Raw genomic sequence first — 18,211 nt, forward strand, 5'->3', positions numbered from 1 at the left:
TCTACCCTATTCATTTTTCAATCTTGATTAGATTTGAATTCAAAGAGCACAGAAAAAGGAGCTTATACAAGTAATAGTTAAAGAATTATCAACTTATTCAAATCAAATTGAAGCTACTGAAAAAAAATCAAAAAATACATTGATCATTTTTTGATCAGCCTTTACTACATATGATAAAAAAAAATCAATTAATATAAAATAAAACCTTGGCAATTATTTTTAAAAATAATTTTCGAAATATTAAACAATTATTTATAAAATTAACAAGTGTTTATGTAATTTTGCATATATTTTAAATAAAATAATATGCATTTTTAATATATATGTCGTATTGGGATATGAAATTCGTTGGAATTCAGAATCCTTATATTTTATTCCGAATATTTTACAAATATTTTTATATCTTCCTTTTTTAAATTATTTTTAGTCTAGTTGGAGCCATTTTATAAATATATATATTTTTTAACTAAAATAGATCAAACCATTAGATTTTCAATAGCTTAGTCTATAGAAAGGATTTGTACCGCTTTAATTGTAAGAGATCATTGTTTGGGGATATTCAAAGAATAAAAGGATGGGGCCAATTTTTCCACATTATATCAGAATTTAGAAATTAAAAGCACAGGTATAGGCTAAAATGCTATGATTTGTATCATTTTCTGATTGATTTGTACTATTACCGTTTTGGGATATGCACGGTTAAATAATGGCGCCAAAAATTAAATTAAATCAATTTTTAAACAGAAAACCATAGAGATCTGTTTCTTCTTCTTAATGATGCTTTCAAATTAATTTTAACTTTATTAGTTTTTCTGAAAATCCTTTTAACTTAAAAAAATGGGTGAAGTTGGCCTCATCTTTTACAATTTTGTCTTTTTTTGGGTTCAAAATTTTCTCAAGGGTAGTTTTTAATTGCCATACACCCACCATTCCTGCTTAATTTTCATATTTCTTCATTATTTTTATAATTTGCTCTTTCAATATTTATAAGGATATATAATATTTAATTAAATCCAAACTATGCCAAAGCAAAATACATTATATTGTCATGATAAATCTTTATTATCTTTATCATGACATATTTGATTCGACAGTAACGGTATTACTTTATTCATGAATATTAAAAACTTTACTTAATAATGGCCCTAATCAATTTTAACCACATAGAAAATATTTATAAAGGGTTCGAAAACGTTTTTTAAAAAGCATGTGTTTCCTCTTCATTCTAATTAATGTTGAGATAGGGTACTATTTTTTAAGAATAATATATTTTCTTAAAAAATACACTATACTTAAAAGCTATATTCGAATTAATTCTGATTACTTTAATCAAATTTAATATTTTTTTAAATTAATTATATGAATATTTTATTATTTATGAAATGAAATCTATTTGATTTAAGCGATAAGGTTTTTTTAAAATATATTTTACAACTTTTTTAGTCCTATCTATTCTATATTGTATTTTAAAAAATTTTTAATTTATTAAGTATCACAGAAACTTTTATATTTGTTGAATATACATAACTTGAAAAAAATATCACCTAAAAGAGGCGCTGAATGATTTATTAAATATAACCAACAAATAAATAATCTATTTGTAATGTAAGTTTTGAAATGAATTATATAATTTTCAAATTTTATTAATTTGAATTACTGCCTTTATTGTAAGATAACATTTTAAATCAGAAATATTAGATGATAGGAAATAAAACTTAAACTATTTTATTCTTAGAATATAATAATCATTTTAATTTTTAACCATGATAATATAAAATTAGGGGTTCAAACCTAGAGATCTGCAAAGTTAGGCCCGGCCCGTACCCGATCCGAGTCCGGCCCGGCCCAAACGGGCTTCGGGCCGGGCTCGGGCCTATTTCTATTTAAAATAATTGGGTTCGGGTCGGGCCAGGCCTAATATTTTTAAAAAAATTTTGGGCCTGGGTCGGGTCGGACCTTGGAAATTTTATTAAATATATCTAAATTTATCAATTTTATATTGAATTTTTTATGTAAAATAAAAATTTTTGATTTAATTTATTGAAACTAAACGCTATATAACATATGTCTTTTACTTTAAGTAATTATAAAAATTAATTTCTATATTTAAATAAATTCGGGCCTGGCCGGTAAATTTTTTTAAAATAAATTTCGGGTTCAAGCCGGGCCAGCAAAACTTTTTAAAAAAATTTCGAGTTCGGGCCGGGGTAAAACTTTTTTAAAAAAAATTTCGGGCCGGGCCTGGCTTGAAAAATTAGGCCCGATGCAGATCACTCAAATCCGGAGCTTTTAATTAGATGTCTGCATTGGGCGGGTTTTTAGCCCACCCGCCCATGCCCCCCCCCCTTCCATCTAAGTGGGCCAAAGAACGGGCTGGCGGTCGGGCTGGTTAAGAAAAATATTTAAACTATGGACGGGTGGGGGGGCGGGTTAAAAATTTGCAACTTTTATTATTTAAAATCATTTATGTAAGTATTTTAAAAAAATGCTTGGAATTTCAACATTTTTAATACCAATTGATATCTGAGGATATATTGATATCGAAAACATGTATTTGCATGGAAGAATATAACATCAACGTGATAATAAGATTTTACCCGTTTCTCCAAAAGCAAAGAGATTCAATTTAAGGTATTAAATTATAAATGCAATGTTTGAAATAGATAGTATCCACGTCAAAATTAAACAACAGATGGGAAGATGTGGCTGTTACAGAGAAGAGCACCACCTAATGGCATAACAAAATTTTAAATCTTAAAGTAACGAGTTTTTGTATAATTTAGCAAGATCTTAGGCTACTAAGTTTAGTTTAAGTTTACCATTTATAAAAAATTAATTTAAAAAAATTTTTTAACTTAAAACTTTATTTTAAAATAGGATATATGCACTGTTGAATTTAAAATATATGATATAAATTAAAAAATTAAATTAAAAAAAAAATATATATGTAAAAATCTATGAAGAAAGATATAAAAAGAGAGAAAAAAAATATTTAAAAAAAGGGAGCATATCACCCTAGAGAAGAGTGAATACTTAAAAAATTAAATTACTTTTTTATATTTATTATTAATGGTTTTTTTATTTATATATCTCACTTAAGTGGAGGATATACTTCAAATAGATATCCTACTTTGATGGAAACGACAAGAAAAAGATTTATCGAATCTATCAAGATTAACCAGTGCTTCTTCTGAACGAGGAATTAATATTGATGGAAGGTCTATAGAACAGCGTGAATCCAGAAAATGTGGATTCATTATTATTTTTGCATTATAATTAGAAATAATATCAATAAATATTAATTTTATATTTATATTTTTTACATAAATATTTTATAAAATCAAATAAATTCATTATCCGTAATATAACTTGAATATATTTTTTTGCTTAATCTAACAATTTCCTAAATTATAAAACTTTTTTGTAGGGGTGTAGCGCTGAAACTGTATCATTTTTTTTAAATTGTATTTTTAAAAAATTGAAAGAATGAGTTTATTTAACTTTTAAGAGCAGCATAGGGTTAAAAAAAATTTTATATAATGGGCAGACGGATTTTCAAAAAAATAAGTATAAGTTAATACAGGGTTTCTCATTCAAAAAAGGAAAAGTCCCAATCAAAAAAGGAAAAGTTTCAATCGTAAAGGGAAAAGGTCCGATCAAAAAAGGAAAAGGTTAAAACAAAAAAGGAAAGTGTCAATCAAAAAAGGAAAAATCCCAAAGGTTTAGGAAAAAGTCCGATCAAAAATGAAAAAGTGTCAAACAAAAAAGGAAAAGGTTCAATCAAAAAAGGAAAAGTGTCAAACAAAAAAGGAAAAGGTCCAATCAAAAAGGGAAAAGTGTCAATCGAAAGAAAATTCTCAAAAGGAAAAGTGTCAATCCAAAAAGGAAAATCGTAATTTTTTTAAATTTCTTGACAATTTTTCTTAAATTTTTTTTTATTTTTGTTATTAAAAATAACATATTTTATATTCTTAACCTAATTTGCAAATAAATTAAAAATTATGGAAATGTTTGCAGTCGAATCTATCCAAAACTGTAAGTTTCAGAAAATTCCATATTAAAAAAAATAATAAATATTTTTATAATTACTCAAAATAATAAGCATATATAAAAATAGACGAAAAGAAAATAATAATACATATTTCAAAAAAAATATAATATATATTATATTATAGTTGCGATGCAAAATATATATAAAATTAACAATGACTATATTTGATAAACTAGGAGGGAAATGGGAGTGTTTCGAAGAAACATTTGTAGTTCCCCTTTAGGATTTCAAATTGGACTTTTTGTTTAAGAGATAGGGACTCGTTTTTGACCCCTGTCCTTAACGAAATTCTTCTACCCAATTGATTTAAGAACTTTAGGGATTGGGGACCGGGGTTTCCAAGGACGCTAAAAATAAGGGGAATAAATAAAAAAGAGTTAGGGAGGAATCTATATTTATTAAACTTATTGGTTTCTTGTAGTTCCAAGGAGTCGGTATTTCCGTTAGCCGGAAAGGAGGTAACACAAGAGACGTCCCAGACAAGTCTTTTGCCGCCGTGCCAAGACGTTAAAGACATGCCGTCAGGGCGCTTACCGTCAGCATTTAGGAGACCCAATGGCTCCAAGCTATTGGGGAAACCGGCCGAAATCAAGGCTTTGCCGATTAACCTATTAAGGTTGTCGTGCCTCAGGAAACGGCCACTGACTTTGAGGCACGAGAAACAATGTCTAGAGAAAGGATCAACCTGTTTGTGACAGGCGGCACAGGTGTCCACAGAAGGGATAAGGCAACCAAGCCTATGGCCAATGGCAGTTTGAAACTCATCGTCTGTGAGTAACGTTTCCTTTTTACCACTCGGAATCGCGTCTAGCCATTCATGGCCGTTAGAGTTTTTTTTTGCGTTTCTGAGCAGTTGAAGGTTAGTTAGCTCAGGATACATACAAAGTTTTTCAAACGAGCATTGGAGCATAGGGACCAGGAAGCTCTTTAGATGGCAGGAAATTGGCTGCTCGGAGCCTTGGGTGATTAGAGTAAGCCACTCTTGTTTAGCTGAAGATAGAAGGGGATCGTCCAACTCGATAAGCGAGGAAATGGAATCGGCGAAGGATATTCGAGATGAAAGAAAACACGCAATTGCCATAAGGAAGGGGGGTAACAATCCCAGTCCACCCTGGTAAGCGGGCATAGAGGCGAGGGACCAATTGAAATCGGAAAAATTTAAGCCTAAAAGGGATTCGATAAAATGTTTAAATTTTAATTCGAAGACCTTAAGGAGAGTATTGTACTGGAAAACGGGGGAAGATTTAAATAAATGTAAGAATTTAGGTAGAAAAAGACATTTTTTGGTGAGAAAGAAGAACTGATGCTTGGGGAGATGAGGAAGATTCTTGAGTGAATTGGAAAGGGAATGGATCAAATCGTCAAAAGTTTTTTGACAAAAGGAGGTTGAAAAACCAATAGGGGAACCCAAAAGACAGAGTTCCTCGTGCGGAATGATTGTAAAATCTAAGGGAGGAATAAAATCCTTATTGTTGAGGGAGGAAATTTCACACTTTTTCCTATTTAGGGAAAGACCAATTTTCGAAGCTTCCATTTCAACGTACTCTATGGCCGACATAACATTGGATAAAGAACCGCCAAAAGAGCCATCGTCGAGATACCATAAATTAAGGTCTAATTGGAAATTAGTCTTTAAATTTTTGATCAAATCATGAATCCCTATAGTAAAGAGCAGAGGGCCTAGAGGATCACCTTGCTGTATCCCCTCTTCGGAGGATATGGAAAATTCCCCGAATTTGAGTAACGAAGGGAATCCATAACAGGAATTAAGGAAATTCCCATATTTTGGGAAATGGTGTAAAAAAGATGGTAAGAATGCCCTCCTATGGATGGTGTTGAAGGCATTTCTGAAGTCTAACTTGCAGAAAACCTTATCGGCCTCAGTATTTATAAAAATACGCGCAACATGTGAGGCCACTTCACACCCACCTCTCACTCCAAATCCTAACTGTGAAGGAAATAAGAAGGAACTAGCCTTAGGCCGAATCCTATTTACGATAGCCTTGGCGACTAAGCGACGAAAGAATGACCCTATGGCTATGGGTCTAACGCCGCCATCCGGTTTGGTCAGGGAGACAAGACGGGCGCCAAAAATAATAGGACGAATGCAAAGGGGAACTTCGCGTACGAGGATATTATTGCACAGTTCGGTTAATGCTTTCAACAAAGGGTCAATGAAGCCACTATCAGGGCATTGAATTAACTCCACAAAGAAACCAGGTCTGAAGCCGTCCAACCCCCCTGTCGTCCCTTTTTTAAAGGACTTTAAGCACTTAAGTACTTCGTCACAGGTAAAGGGAATAGGGGAGGAGGCATGCGGGTGGATGTTAAAAGGGGACGCTCGTGGATGTTTTTCAAGTAGTTGTTTAAATATGGTAACGTTGATAGGTGAAATAGAGTCATCGGAAGACAATATTCGGGCCGCACCGCTAATATCTCCAAGATCTAATTTTTCAGAGATCAATTTGTGACGGAAGGAGTTGGGGTTTAAAGCGTACGAAGGAGAAAATTCATCGATAATTGTATTTCCAAAATTGGAAACTTTTTCCTTAATTAAGGCAGATAAGTTATTTATTTTATTTTTGGGTTTAACTAGGACTCGAAAACAAAAACTAACCAGGTCTAACCATAATGGTAGTGAGGAGAAATCCGAATTCAAATTATTTATAAGTGACATGAGGAACCTAGAGATAGACTCTCGGGCGGCTATAGGGATCCTAGAAAGAACAGGGGGCTTATGCGAATTAAGGAATAAATCAACAGAGCTTGAGGAACATGGTGGAATGGGGTCATACGAGTGAGGAGCGTTAATTAAAGGATCTGGGCCGTAAGAGAGGGGAAATTTTCCAGAATTGTGGCACGCGGGTGAACCATGTTTCCTAAACACGCCATTTAAATTAAGCGAAACTATTTTTAAGCATACTTGACAACAAGAGTTAACCATGAGATGGCTTTGAAAGGGAGAAAACACAAAAAAAAAATATATATATTAACGGATATAATTTTGATTGGAAGAAAAAAAAAAAGATGAAATGGGGAAAAAAAAAATCAAAATTTGGATGAGAGGAAAACCTGATCTATCCTTTCAGAAGTATTATCGAGATTAGAGGGGTTGGTAAATTTGAAAAAAAAAATAATAATAAATAAACAATAATATTTATAAAATAAGACTAGGTACATAAAGTATAAAAAGTATTATTACAAACAAAAAAAAAAAAGGGGGGGGGGGGTATAAACAAGAAAAAAGGGGGAAAGAAAAAATCAAAAATTGAAAGAAAAAAGAAAGATTATGAACAATCGAAATTAGGAGGGTTGGTAAATTTAAAATAATAATAAATTAGATGCATTGGCAAATAAAAAAAAATAATCGAAAATACTGGTAAACCAAGAAATGCAAAAAAAAAATTAAACTTTGTCGGGGAAATCTTTAGGGTGTGGAGATGTAAAACGAATTCAAACTTAAGGAAATTTTTCTACGGCCGCAAAATAGGGAAATCTTAAGGTTGTCTTAGAACTATTCGTTACACAAAAGAAGTTAAGCGCTTCTACTATTTGAAAAAGAAAGTTTTGATAGGACAAGCCTCCCTCAATAGTGCTTTAAGCGAATGTTGATATGTAGTTGGAAGAGCGATAATTGATTATTTAGAATATGTCGGCATAATATTATATCATCTTTGAAGAGTGTAGATTATTATATTTTAGAAATCGACATTTTAATTGGACAAGATGTCTTTTTTTTGGGAGAATTGAAAAGGGACGATATTTTCCGTGAATGGAGAGAACATTATCTACGACCTTATATAAGAAATTGTTGGAGAAAATCATCGTAGGAAAGAATAGTCAATTTCGATAACTATGACCGGGCATTAGTAGAGGCTCAGGGAATAAGAAAATCCAGAAAATATAAAAACCGGAAGATGAGATATGCTCAAAAATAAATAAAATATTGTTTTTTATTTTTTTTTATTGCTCGAAAATTGTGCTTTCCGCGAATGTTGATAAGTAGTTGGAAGAGCAATAATTGATTATTTCGAATATGTTGGTATAATATTATATAATCTTTGAAGAGTGTAGATTATTATATTTTAGAAATCGACATTTTAATTGGACAAGATGTCTTCTTTTTTCTTTTTTTGGAGAATTGAAAAGGGACGATATTTTCCGTGAATGGAGAGGACATTATCTACGACCTTATATAAGAAATTGTTGGAGAAAATCATCGTAGGAAAGAATAGTCAATTTCGATAACTATGATCGGGCATTAGTAGAGGCTCAGGGAATAAGAAAATCCAGAAAATATAAAAACCGGAAGTCTATTTATTATCTTTATACATGTTATCAAGACTGTGATCATCTAGAATATTCTTTTGCCACCAATAAGAAATTTTATAAGGAATATAGTATTTTGCCTTGAATCTTTAAGAAAGTTTTCAATCAAAAAATTAATTTTTAAAAAAAAAAAAATTCCTTCTTATTTTATTTTATTTCTAACTTTTTGCTATTTCTTTACGTTATTTTTCTTACTGTATCTTTTATCAATTCAGGCGCGTACGCAGGAATTTGGTCTGTGGGGGGGGTGGGTGACATTAAAATTTTTACGAAATATCATTGAGCATAAATTTATTAGGATTAATAACTTTTCTAATGCACAATTATAAATTAATGTGAATTATAAAAAAATTATATATATAAACCGGCATATAAAAAAACTATGAAATAAATGTAAATTAAAAAATATTAAACGGATATAACTGGCGGCATCGAAAAACTATAAAATAAAGGTTAATTTTAAAATATAAAGTGAATATAACCACCATATGAATCGCTTAAATGACCCAAAATAGAAATTTGAATTTTTTGAGCCTTTAAAATTTATATATAAAGTATAAAAAATTTAAATGTTGGAAATATAAATTAATACACAAAATGTTTCTTAGGAATAATTGTATTTTTTATGTTATGAGCTAATTTTTCAATTATCTCATCCTTGCTTGGCGTTAAATGCCTTTGAATATTCAAAAGATCCAAACCATTCAATCTACTTTCAGAAGTTTGCCGGACAGTATTTTAATTTTTTTAAATATACCCGAGCCGGGCCCGAAATTATTTTTTAAAAAACATCCGGGCTGGGCTATATATTTTAAAACCAAATATTTGAAATCGCCATTATTAGCTATAAAAATCAAAAAATAAATATAATTTATTTTAGAAAAATTTGGACCGGGCCTGAATTCAAAAAACCGGGCCGAAAAAAATTTAAAAAAAAATCCGGCCCGTGCTCTGCAAATGGTACTTCTGCAGGGCTCTGTTATTCTTCTAAAAATAAAATGTTCTCCCATTAGTTTACTAATGGGAAAAGTTGCTAATATATATACAACCATTTTAATACATTGGGTTTGAAATAATGCAAAGCATCCATATCATTTTTTGGTACTATATCAATCATAGTTAATTTTTTAATCATAGTTATTCAGCTAATAAGGCATCATAAGATTTAACATCTTCATGATAAAAATTTAACAAATATTTTTTTTTGTCACCATCTGAAAAAGGGGAGGCTTTTGTGGAAGTTCTGCAGATTGGTAAGTGATGCATGATGAATTAAAAACCATTCATTTATTTGGGTTATAAATGTATCTAAGAGATGGGACATTTGTTTTATAATGCTCTTCTACTTATCCTATATTAATGTTTTGACGATGAGTTTGCTTGCTGCAAGTCGAGGGGGACAAATATTAAACACGTATAGCTCTGCTTTTGACTCAACAATAACATATAAAATATGAAATTTCATCAACATTAGCTCTAATTTTTTTGAGTTCCAATAGCTCTCCGCTATTCTCATCTTCTTAATCAAGTAAATGTCATGTTTTTGAAAAGTATTATATAAAATAGTTGTATAATCAAATAATACATTCTAATGAGAAAAAAATTTTTGAATAAGTATTGAATCCAATAATTTTCCTGCTTCTAAGGAAATATTCCTTTTAACCATTATGATATTTCAGTAATAGCATTAATAATCGGCTTTTCTAACTCCATAAAAGCTGTTACTGCTTGATGGTGGAGACTCGATCTCGTTGGATAAGCTTGCTATTTCTTTCTCCCTGTTAGACAAGGAGTTTCAGAGATAATTATTATTTAACTAGAAATTTAGATAAATATTACGCCAAGGAAAACTTGAAATCAAAATTAATTGATAAAATAACTTAGTAAATGAATGTGATATAAATGTAATTAAATATATATATATGAGATAGGAATAAATATTAACAAATATAATTAAATATTAACAAATATAATTAATATTAACAAATATAAATTAATATTAACAATAATATTTTTAAAAAATAGTATCCGGCATCTGCATTTTTTGGCTTTAGGGGGGGGGGGGATTAATTCCCCTGCCCCTCCCCGCTACGTACGCGCCTGTCTCAATTTATTTCTAACTTTTTGCGATTTTCTTTACTTTTATTTTTCTTACTGTATCTTCTCTCAATTTATTTTCTTCTCATTTTTGATAATTCTTTTGTATTTTTAAAAATAATTAAATTTAGGTCCATTTTTTGAACAATTCTTTACGTTTTTTTTCATCATACATACAATATTCTTTTTATGATTTTTTCATTGTAATCTTTTACATAAATTTCTAACCTTTTCACAATCTCTTTAAGTCATTTTTAATCTCTATTTTTTTGAGCTTTTCTCAAATTTTTCTTCTTCTCATTTTTGATAATTTTAAAAATAAGAATTTAAAAATGATTATATTTTATTAATTTACATATCGTTTGGTACTACAGTTCAAACTTATTTAATTTTAAAAAGGTACATTATAACCAAACGATTAATTTAATTTAGCAATTATAATTATAAATAATTTGATATTTGTCTGCCAAAAAAAATAAATAAAATTTAAAAAAATAATTATCTAAAATGAGAAGAAAAAAAATTGATCAATAAAATTTAGTGAAAAGTACTTTAAAGCCCTTTTCCCTTACGAAAAGCCTAGTAAAACCTATGTTGAACATGTAAATTATTATAAGAATAATAGTCATTCATTTATGATAAAATATATTTTTAATTAATAAAAAAATTAAAATATTTGATTGACATCATAGACATTTAGAAAAATTATATTGACATTTTAAAATTTTTAATTATTTTATAAATTTGATTGTTGTTCTTGAACTTGAACCAAACCTGAAACCACCATTTTTGCTTAACACCTAACCGAACTGAGTTCACGATTTTGATAATGTTTTGAACCCGAACTGAACCTCGGCAAGTAAAATTATATAGAAAATGATTTTAATTGGAATAATCTTAATTTGATGCCCCTTACGGACTAAAAATAAAATCTGTTAAATTTATAGGAAATGGAAATATTATACATTTTAATTTGACTTAGATAAATAAATATGTCATATTTTGGCATATATTTTTGTAGTATATTGTAAAACCGTAAATTATATACCCAGGGGCAAACTGAAAGAGAAAAGGCCCTTGAAAGTTCAAAGGGCACTAAATAAAATTTGTGTTTCTCTTTTTTTTTTACTTGCAAATTTTTATCTTGTTTATTGAGTCTTATACGGTATCCTATAATTTTATTTAAATACCTTTTTACATACATAATAAAATGTTAAATCGAATATAAAAAAACTAATTTGATAATATTCTCCTTTGGCTTAGCTTATTGCAGAAAATTTATTCAAATTTCATTATTTGTTCTACCTATTCACGTTCGACAGCCATCATTAAAAAGGTTACCTAGAATATTCCGATCAATACTGGCTAGTAATCTATTTTTAATATTTTAGTTTACCGAAAGTTCGTCATAAATCTTTCGTGTGTAAAAGATAATATAATAAAATATTCGTATACAATATATAAGTTGATTTGTGCAGAAGTATGCTGGCTTGCACTTTGCTTTGCATTTGGCTAGCAATTTTTCACTGCAACTTTCTTTCATGTGACCTTGAATTCCTTTTTATCCTCACTCTTTGTTTCTGATATGTCATAAATACTATAAACAATCAAATAAATTGTTATAAATTCTATGAATAATAAAGTCAATTGTCATAAATTCTCGAAGATGTAATTAATTATTTTCATAGTTATTTTTAACAAAAATCTTCAGTTATATCTTCCTTATTTATTTCAACAAACCATCTAAGGTATAAATATTGTGGGCATCCGTTATAAGATTTTGATTTTTTTTAAAGGATTTAGGTAAAACTGGTTACTATAGATCAATAATATCACTGAATACCTCAATTTGATAGATTGGAAGTCCAACATTAGGCGTATATCTAGGAATTTCTCGGGGCATTTTTACAACTCTACAGAATGATATTTCCGTTTCCATAAAAATATGTTTGAATATCATCAAATAAGCCAAGTTTTTATTGATAATTGCAATATTTATAGCTTTTATATATATATTAAAAGGAAGTCCATAGAACTCACGGAAAATTTCCGGCCTGTTAAGATGTCTAAATTCCTTGTTTGTAAATATTTTAACCTTAGGAAAATTAAATTAAAGTCAAATTATATTCATATTGTGAAAATTTTTCAATTTACATTATATAAAAATTAAAATTTTTTAGAAAATAAAATTTTGTCTTCAATAAAATTATAATCAACTGATTTGTATTTTGGAATTATTTTTATGAGTAGAAAAATTAAATTCCACAAATAAATTAACCCCCCCCCCCCCTCTCAAATACTTTTCTATAACATAATAGCTTTTGACTAATATTACAGTTATTGTTTAATATCAAATATTTACTAAAAATATTTGCAATAGACTAAAATATAATATCATATCTTCTAAATCTGTGCTCGACCGAACTTAAAATTTGGCATATATATATTAATTAATCCTATAGTTATACTTGAAAAAAATTTGGAGGAAAAAACAATTGATTTTATGATTATTTTGGATTTTTGATTTAAATTTTTAAACAATATCTAACATTATGTTTCTTTAAATATCTAACATTAAGCTATATAAAAAAATTTTAATGAAGCTCTTAGCTTATCTATATCTAAAATTAAAGGTAGTGCATTTTGTCCAATACCCCATTTCTTCGAAATCAGCCGCTGTTTGGAGTTGGGACTGAATTTTATTTTTTCTTAGTTATAATATAAGCACTCTTGTAAAATAGAAAAACCTGAGTAGGTAATGTTGAAAATCGTGTTTTTTTGTTGAAATGTCATGAAATTCACCATATATATAAAATTACAAAACATAAAGCAAAAGGACACAACTTAGGGGCATCAAATTCATAAAAGATAAAAATAAGAAAAAAATATCAAGTATAATGCTATTTCGTATAAATTACGCTGGTACAAGAAAATATAATTGAAAACTAACAGACAGAAATTCCTACTTACTTTGATTTTGTTCAATACTAAATCCAAGGAAGACGTGGTAAACGATATTAATATAAAATTAGAAACGCAAAAATATTGATGAGCTATTTAGGAAAATTGTAGAAAAGATATTGTGATAGATAATATAAGTGTAGCACAATTTAGATTACATTTCATAGATAAAAAGCTGATTTATGACAAATCATACAATAATTGACAATGATCAACTTGTCTAATGCTGTAAAAATTTGAACGCGTTCACGTTCATCTCCAAAAAACGGGAACGCTTTTGTGAACAGCTCAAAACTTTATGAATAAATTTTTTAAAAAAATTTTATTTAATATTTAATTTAGTATAAATAAATACTGTTTAAAAATAATAGAAGTGAATAAAAAAATATCATTTATTTTAAAAAAAATATTTATTTTTAAAAAAATTTCTTCTTAATTTTTAATATAGAAAAACTTTTATACATCATATGAAATTTAATTATTTATAAAATATATAAATTTAATACTTTAAATTGGATTCAACTATTAAAATATTAAATCCTTGATAAAATAAAAATAATAGCGAAATTATAAATAATCACACTAAAAATAAATAAATTCTAAAAATTACAATACAATAATAAAATAAATTATTAACATAGTTATATTATATAAAAATAAATATTACAATCAAATTTCTTTAAATTAGAAAATTTTGAACTGATATTATACTTTTTGGACACATTTTATATTTGGTAAGTTTAGACTGTTCCTTGAATATAAAATTTTACTGTAAAATATTTATTATCTTTGGGCCGTGGTAATGTTAATTCATCTAATTCTGAATTTTCCGTTTATGTGTTAAAAGGAAACAGTTTACTAAAAATAACCATTTATTTTGAGAAAATTCGGATTATTACATAAATATTTTCAAATGAATAAAAATAAGATTTTTTAAAATTGAACGAACGTAAAACACGAACGCGTTTGGTAAAAAAAAAGGAACGCATTCTCGTTCAGAGTTCGTTAAAAATAAAATAATTCTTGCGAAGGCGTTCATTTACAACATTTCTTTTTATATATGGCATTCTAGATCATATTTAACAAGAACTAATATGACAGAATATACAAAGAGTATAGTTGTGGAGGGGAACTTATCCCAGTACGGGATTGATCAGGGTATGTAAGAAATATTACATTTAAAACGTATTTTCAAACAGGGAGTTATTGATTTACATTCAATTGTGGTTCATCAATGTCCAACATTATTCCCTTGATAGAAGATACTTTCCACATTTATTTGGATATTGATACCTATAAGGTCTAAAGATAAAGATACCAATACAATCTTTAAAATGAATAATTTTATAATACATTTGAAATCGATGGTTAAATTCGCTAATTTTGTTTTATAAAAATTTGATTCATATACTTCTTTGGAAAATTCTACCAATCAATCGATAAATGATTTTTTGTTGGTAATATGTGGAATTCTGAACTATTAAAAATAGTTCAACTTCGTTTATAATAAAATCAATCATTAAATCATCTAGTCTAGTTGGAAATATATTGAAGTATTTTTTTTAAAAAAATCTCTAAGTTTATGAAGGGCAGGCATAGTTGACCATTTTCTTTATTTGAACCTTTTCGTTTTGTATTTATCAAAATAGTCCTGAGAAACGCATAAATCATGCTTACTTCTTTGAAAGATGCGATTTTAAATAAATTGAATACAAAAAAATAGTATAACATATTTGTTGTAGCTGTTGAAAAAAAGAAGAAATAAATTTAATATAATACATAAAATGTCAGTTATTTTCTGACAGGGGAATTAGTCTATCCTGGTGGAGGGGAAGAAAACTAGAAGATCACGGTTGATTGTCAATAAAAGTCCTTTGTTGGAGATTTGGAGTGAAGATAGTGGATTAATTGGAGAAGATGTCAGCTGGGAAGAACAAAGAATGGACCTATGGGGATGAAGAATATAAGAAGCTGGATAATTATTATTTATAATCTTTATATTTTTTTTAATGGATAGATAAATATAATTATGAATAAATATGGATCGTCGTTAATTATGGATTTGTTTTATTGTTGCCGTCGACAGGATCTACTTAGGGATTAATGCGGTTTTAAAGGTAAAACAAAATTTTTGTTGATATATATTTTATCTGATAAATTTTTGGCAGCGCAGTAATACTAACCACGATACAGGGGGTCAGGAAAAGGTGAGATTAAGAGGTGAGTTTATAATTTAATATTAAATATTTAACTTAAAAGGCTTAAGATAGAAAGTATGTAATGAGTATTAGGCAGGAATATGAAAATAAGATCAGGAATTTAAGACAGTAATATTTAGTATATTATATGTCTAGATGTATATTGTACATCCAATTTTGATTATTATTTGATACGCCTTAAGACTCATTGAATGGTGCTATAGGTATTCCGTCATAGGAAGCTAAGACCTCAAGATCAGCAGGACAGAAAGGATTGCTAAATATTTGAAATTTAGGAAAATATATATGGAAATAGACTTTTGTAATAAAGTGTGTATTATATAATCATGCATTTTGGGTTTTTAAAGGGATGGACATGTGTGGGATCATTTATTATTAATTAATGTTAATATATTGTATTTGTAATTTAGTTTCAATTAAGGTTGATATGTTATTAAGGGATATCATTTATTATTAATTAAGGTTAATATATTTTATTTGTAATTTAGTTTCAATTAAAGTTGATATATCATTAAGTGATCCATTGAGGGTGAGTTAATGTGGTTTATTTTGAAGTAATTAACCATTTTTATGAAATAGAATGTAATGTGAATTACATATATGATATGTTTAATTATGTATGATAATTTAAAGGAATTGAAGTATGATGAAGTCAGAATAATATCTATAATGTTAGATGTGGATAGTTATTTTGATTTAGTGTCTGCATTTGGTATATATATAAATTGGGTAGGAATTTATATGATATATTAGATGATGTATAATATTTTTTTCCAAATTATGAAATCTTTATATTTAATATATATATATTTTTTTTAAATTATAAAATTTTATAAAAAGTTATATTTGCAATTATTATATTATTTTTATGGTATGCAATGATGTGAAGGGAAAATATTTTTACAGATAAGGTCAGCCCGTGTTGATGGGTATGCCTTGAGGTGGGAATATTGTTTAGTTTGCATACTGGAGAAGGTTTCTTTTTGTGTAAATTTTTTTTGTAAATTTATGCTACATATTACATTTTTTTATCTTTGTAATAATTGTATAGTACATTTATGCTACATATGACATTTTTTTATCTTTGTAATAATTTTATAGTACATCACATTTTACTATTTATTTTATGAACATTTTTTTTTAATAAAAAAGACTCAAATTATTTTATATTGTGAAGGTATATTAAAAATTCTTTACATATATACCATATAGCCCATTATATTCTCAATTTTTGTTACTTTGCATTCTACATTTTTGTGAATTTGTGCTAATTGTGATGGCAGAGTTAGGTAGAAATAGGATATTTTTCTTAGGATACTGAGTAATTCCTAGATGGAAAATATTTTATTTTCTACATATTATATATTTTTCCGCCCTATAAAATATGAAATTTATTTCTTTACATATGTCTTGTAATTTTATTTAAAATCTTTGTTCGGCAAATTGTCACAATTATTTTTAATACCTAAAAATGGATTTTTATATCTATTTTAGGGGATATTTATAAAGATGTAGCTTTGATTTTGTTTACATGACAGAAGGACAATTACATGTGTTGAAATTGCATTTCACACATAGACAATGTGTTCACATTACAGTATTATATGTAAAATCATTATTTCCTAATTACCATTAATCATACCAAAATAATGAATATTATAGCTCATATTTCCCAAATGTCTTAAAATGAATGAATTATTATGTTTTGCTGATATTACATTGTCCATATTAATGTTCCATAGATTATAAATTCAGATACCCCAATGCACATGTCATTATTGATAATATGTGTTTTCGCATAAACATCATAAGGGAAGACGATTCGACAAATTCCCTGAACGTCTTCAAGGCTTCCCGATACAATTCAAAGGGGCGATTCGATACAGTTCAAAGTCGATACAATTCAAAGTTGATACAATTCAAAGGGGCGATTCGATACAACACCACCACAGAGAGAGGGACGCTGGGCTTGTGAAGGGTGGGCGTGTTGTAGCTGTTGAAAAAAAGAAGAAATAAATTTAATATAATACATAAAATGTCAGTTATTTTCTGACAGGGGAATTAGTCTTTCCTGGTGGAGGGGAAGAAAACGAGAAGATCACATGGTTGATTATCAATAAAAGTCCTTTGTTGGAGATTTGGAGTGAAGATAGTGGATTAATTGGAGACAGTGGCGTAGCTACGGGGGTGGTTTTCGGGTTTGGACCCCTCCCAGAGCAAAATTTTTTTTTAGATTATACGTTCAAAAGACTTAAAAGTTACTTTATATCAAATACCATTAATATATATATATTTTTTGGTTTTGATGTTTGTGAAAGGATATTATATTACTATTGAAATTATTCTGGGTAGTATTATTATAAAGTCATTGAGAATAATCTACGATGCATTTAAAAAATATATTTATTATATATTATCGAAGATATGGTTATTGATTTTTAAGATAAACCCGGCCGAAAGCCGGGCAAAAGTGCCGAAGCCCCAGTTAAAGGGGTCTGAGGGGCTTCGCCCCCCAGGCTTTTATATGTATGGACCCCCTCTAAGGAAAATTTTT

At 28.4% G+C, this 18,211-nt stretch overlaps 1 protein-coding gene across 1 annotated transcript; it reads right to left on the reverse strand.

Annotated features, from left to right (window-relative positions):
- Positions 1–4,223: 4,223 nt before the first annotated feature.
- On the reverse strand, positions 4,224–6,995 carry LOC135924202 (uncharacterized). The gene has a single exon (XM_065459249.1). The coding sequence runs from the start codon at positions 6,993–6,995 to the stop codon at positions 4,224–4,226; it is 2,772 nt and encodes a 923-aa protein (XP_065315321.1).
- Positions 6,996–18,211: the final 11,216 nt, after the last annotated feature.

This window comes from Gordionus sp. m RMFG-2023, chromosome 2, assembly GCF_954871325.1.
Source record: "Gordionus sp. m RMFG-2023 chromosome 2, tfGorSpeb1-WG-v2, whole genome shotgun sequence".
Lineage (NCBI taxonomy): Eukaryota > Metazoa > Nematomorpha > Gordioida > Chordodea > Parachordodidae > Gordionus > Gordionus sp. m RMFG-2023.

Excerpts from the sequence above, each read along its gene's own strand:
- LOC135924202 (XM_065459249.1), bottom strand. The coding sequence starts at position 6,995 with ATGGTTAACTCTTGTTGTCAAGTATGCTTAAAAATAGTTTCGCTTAAT.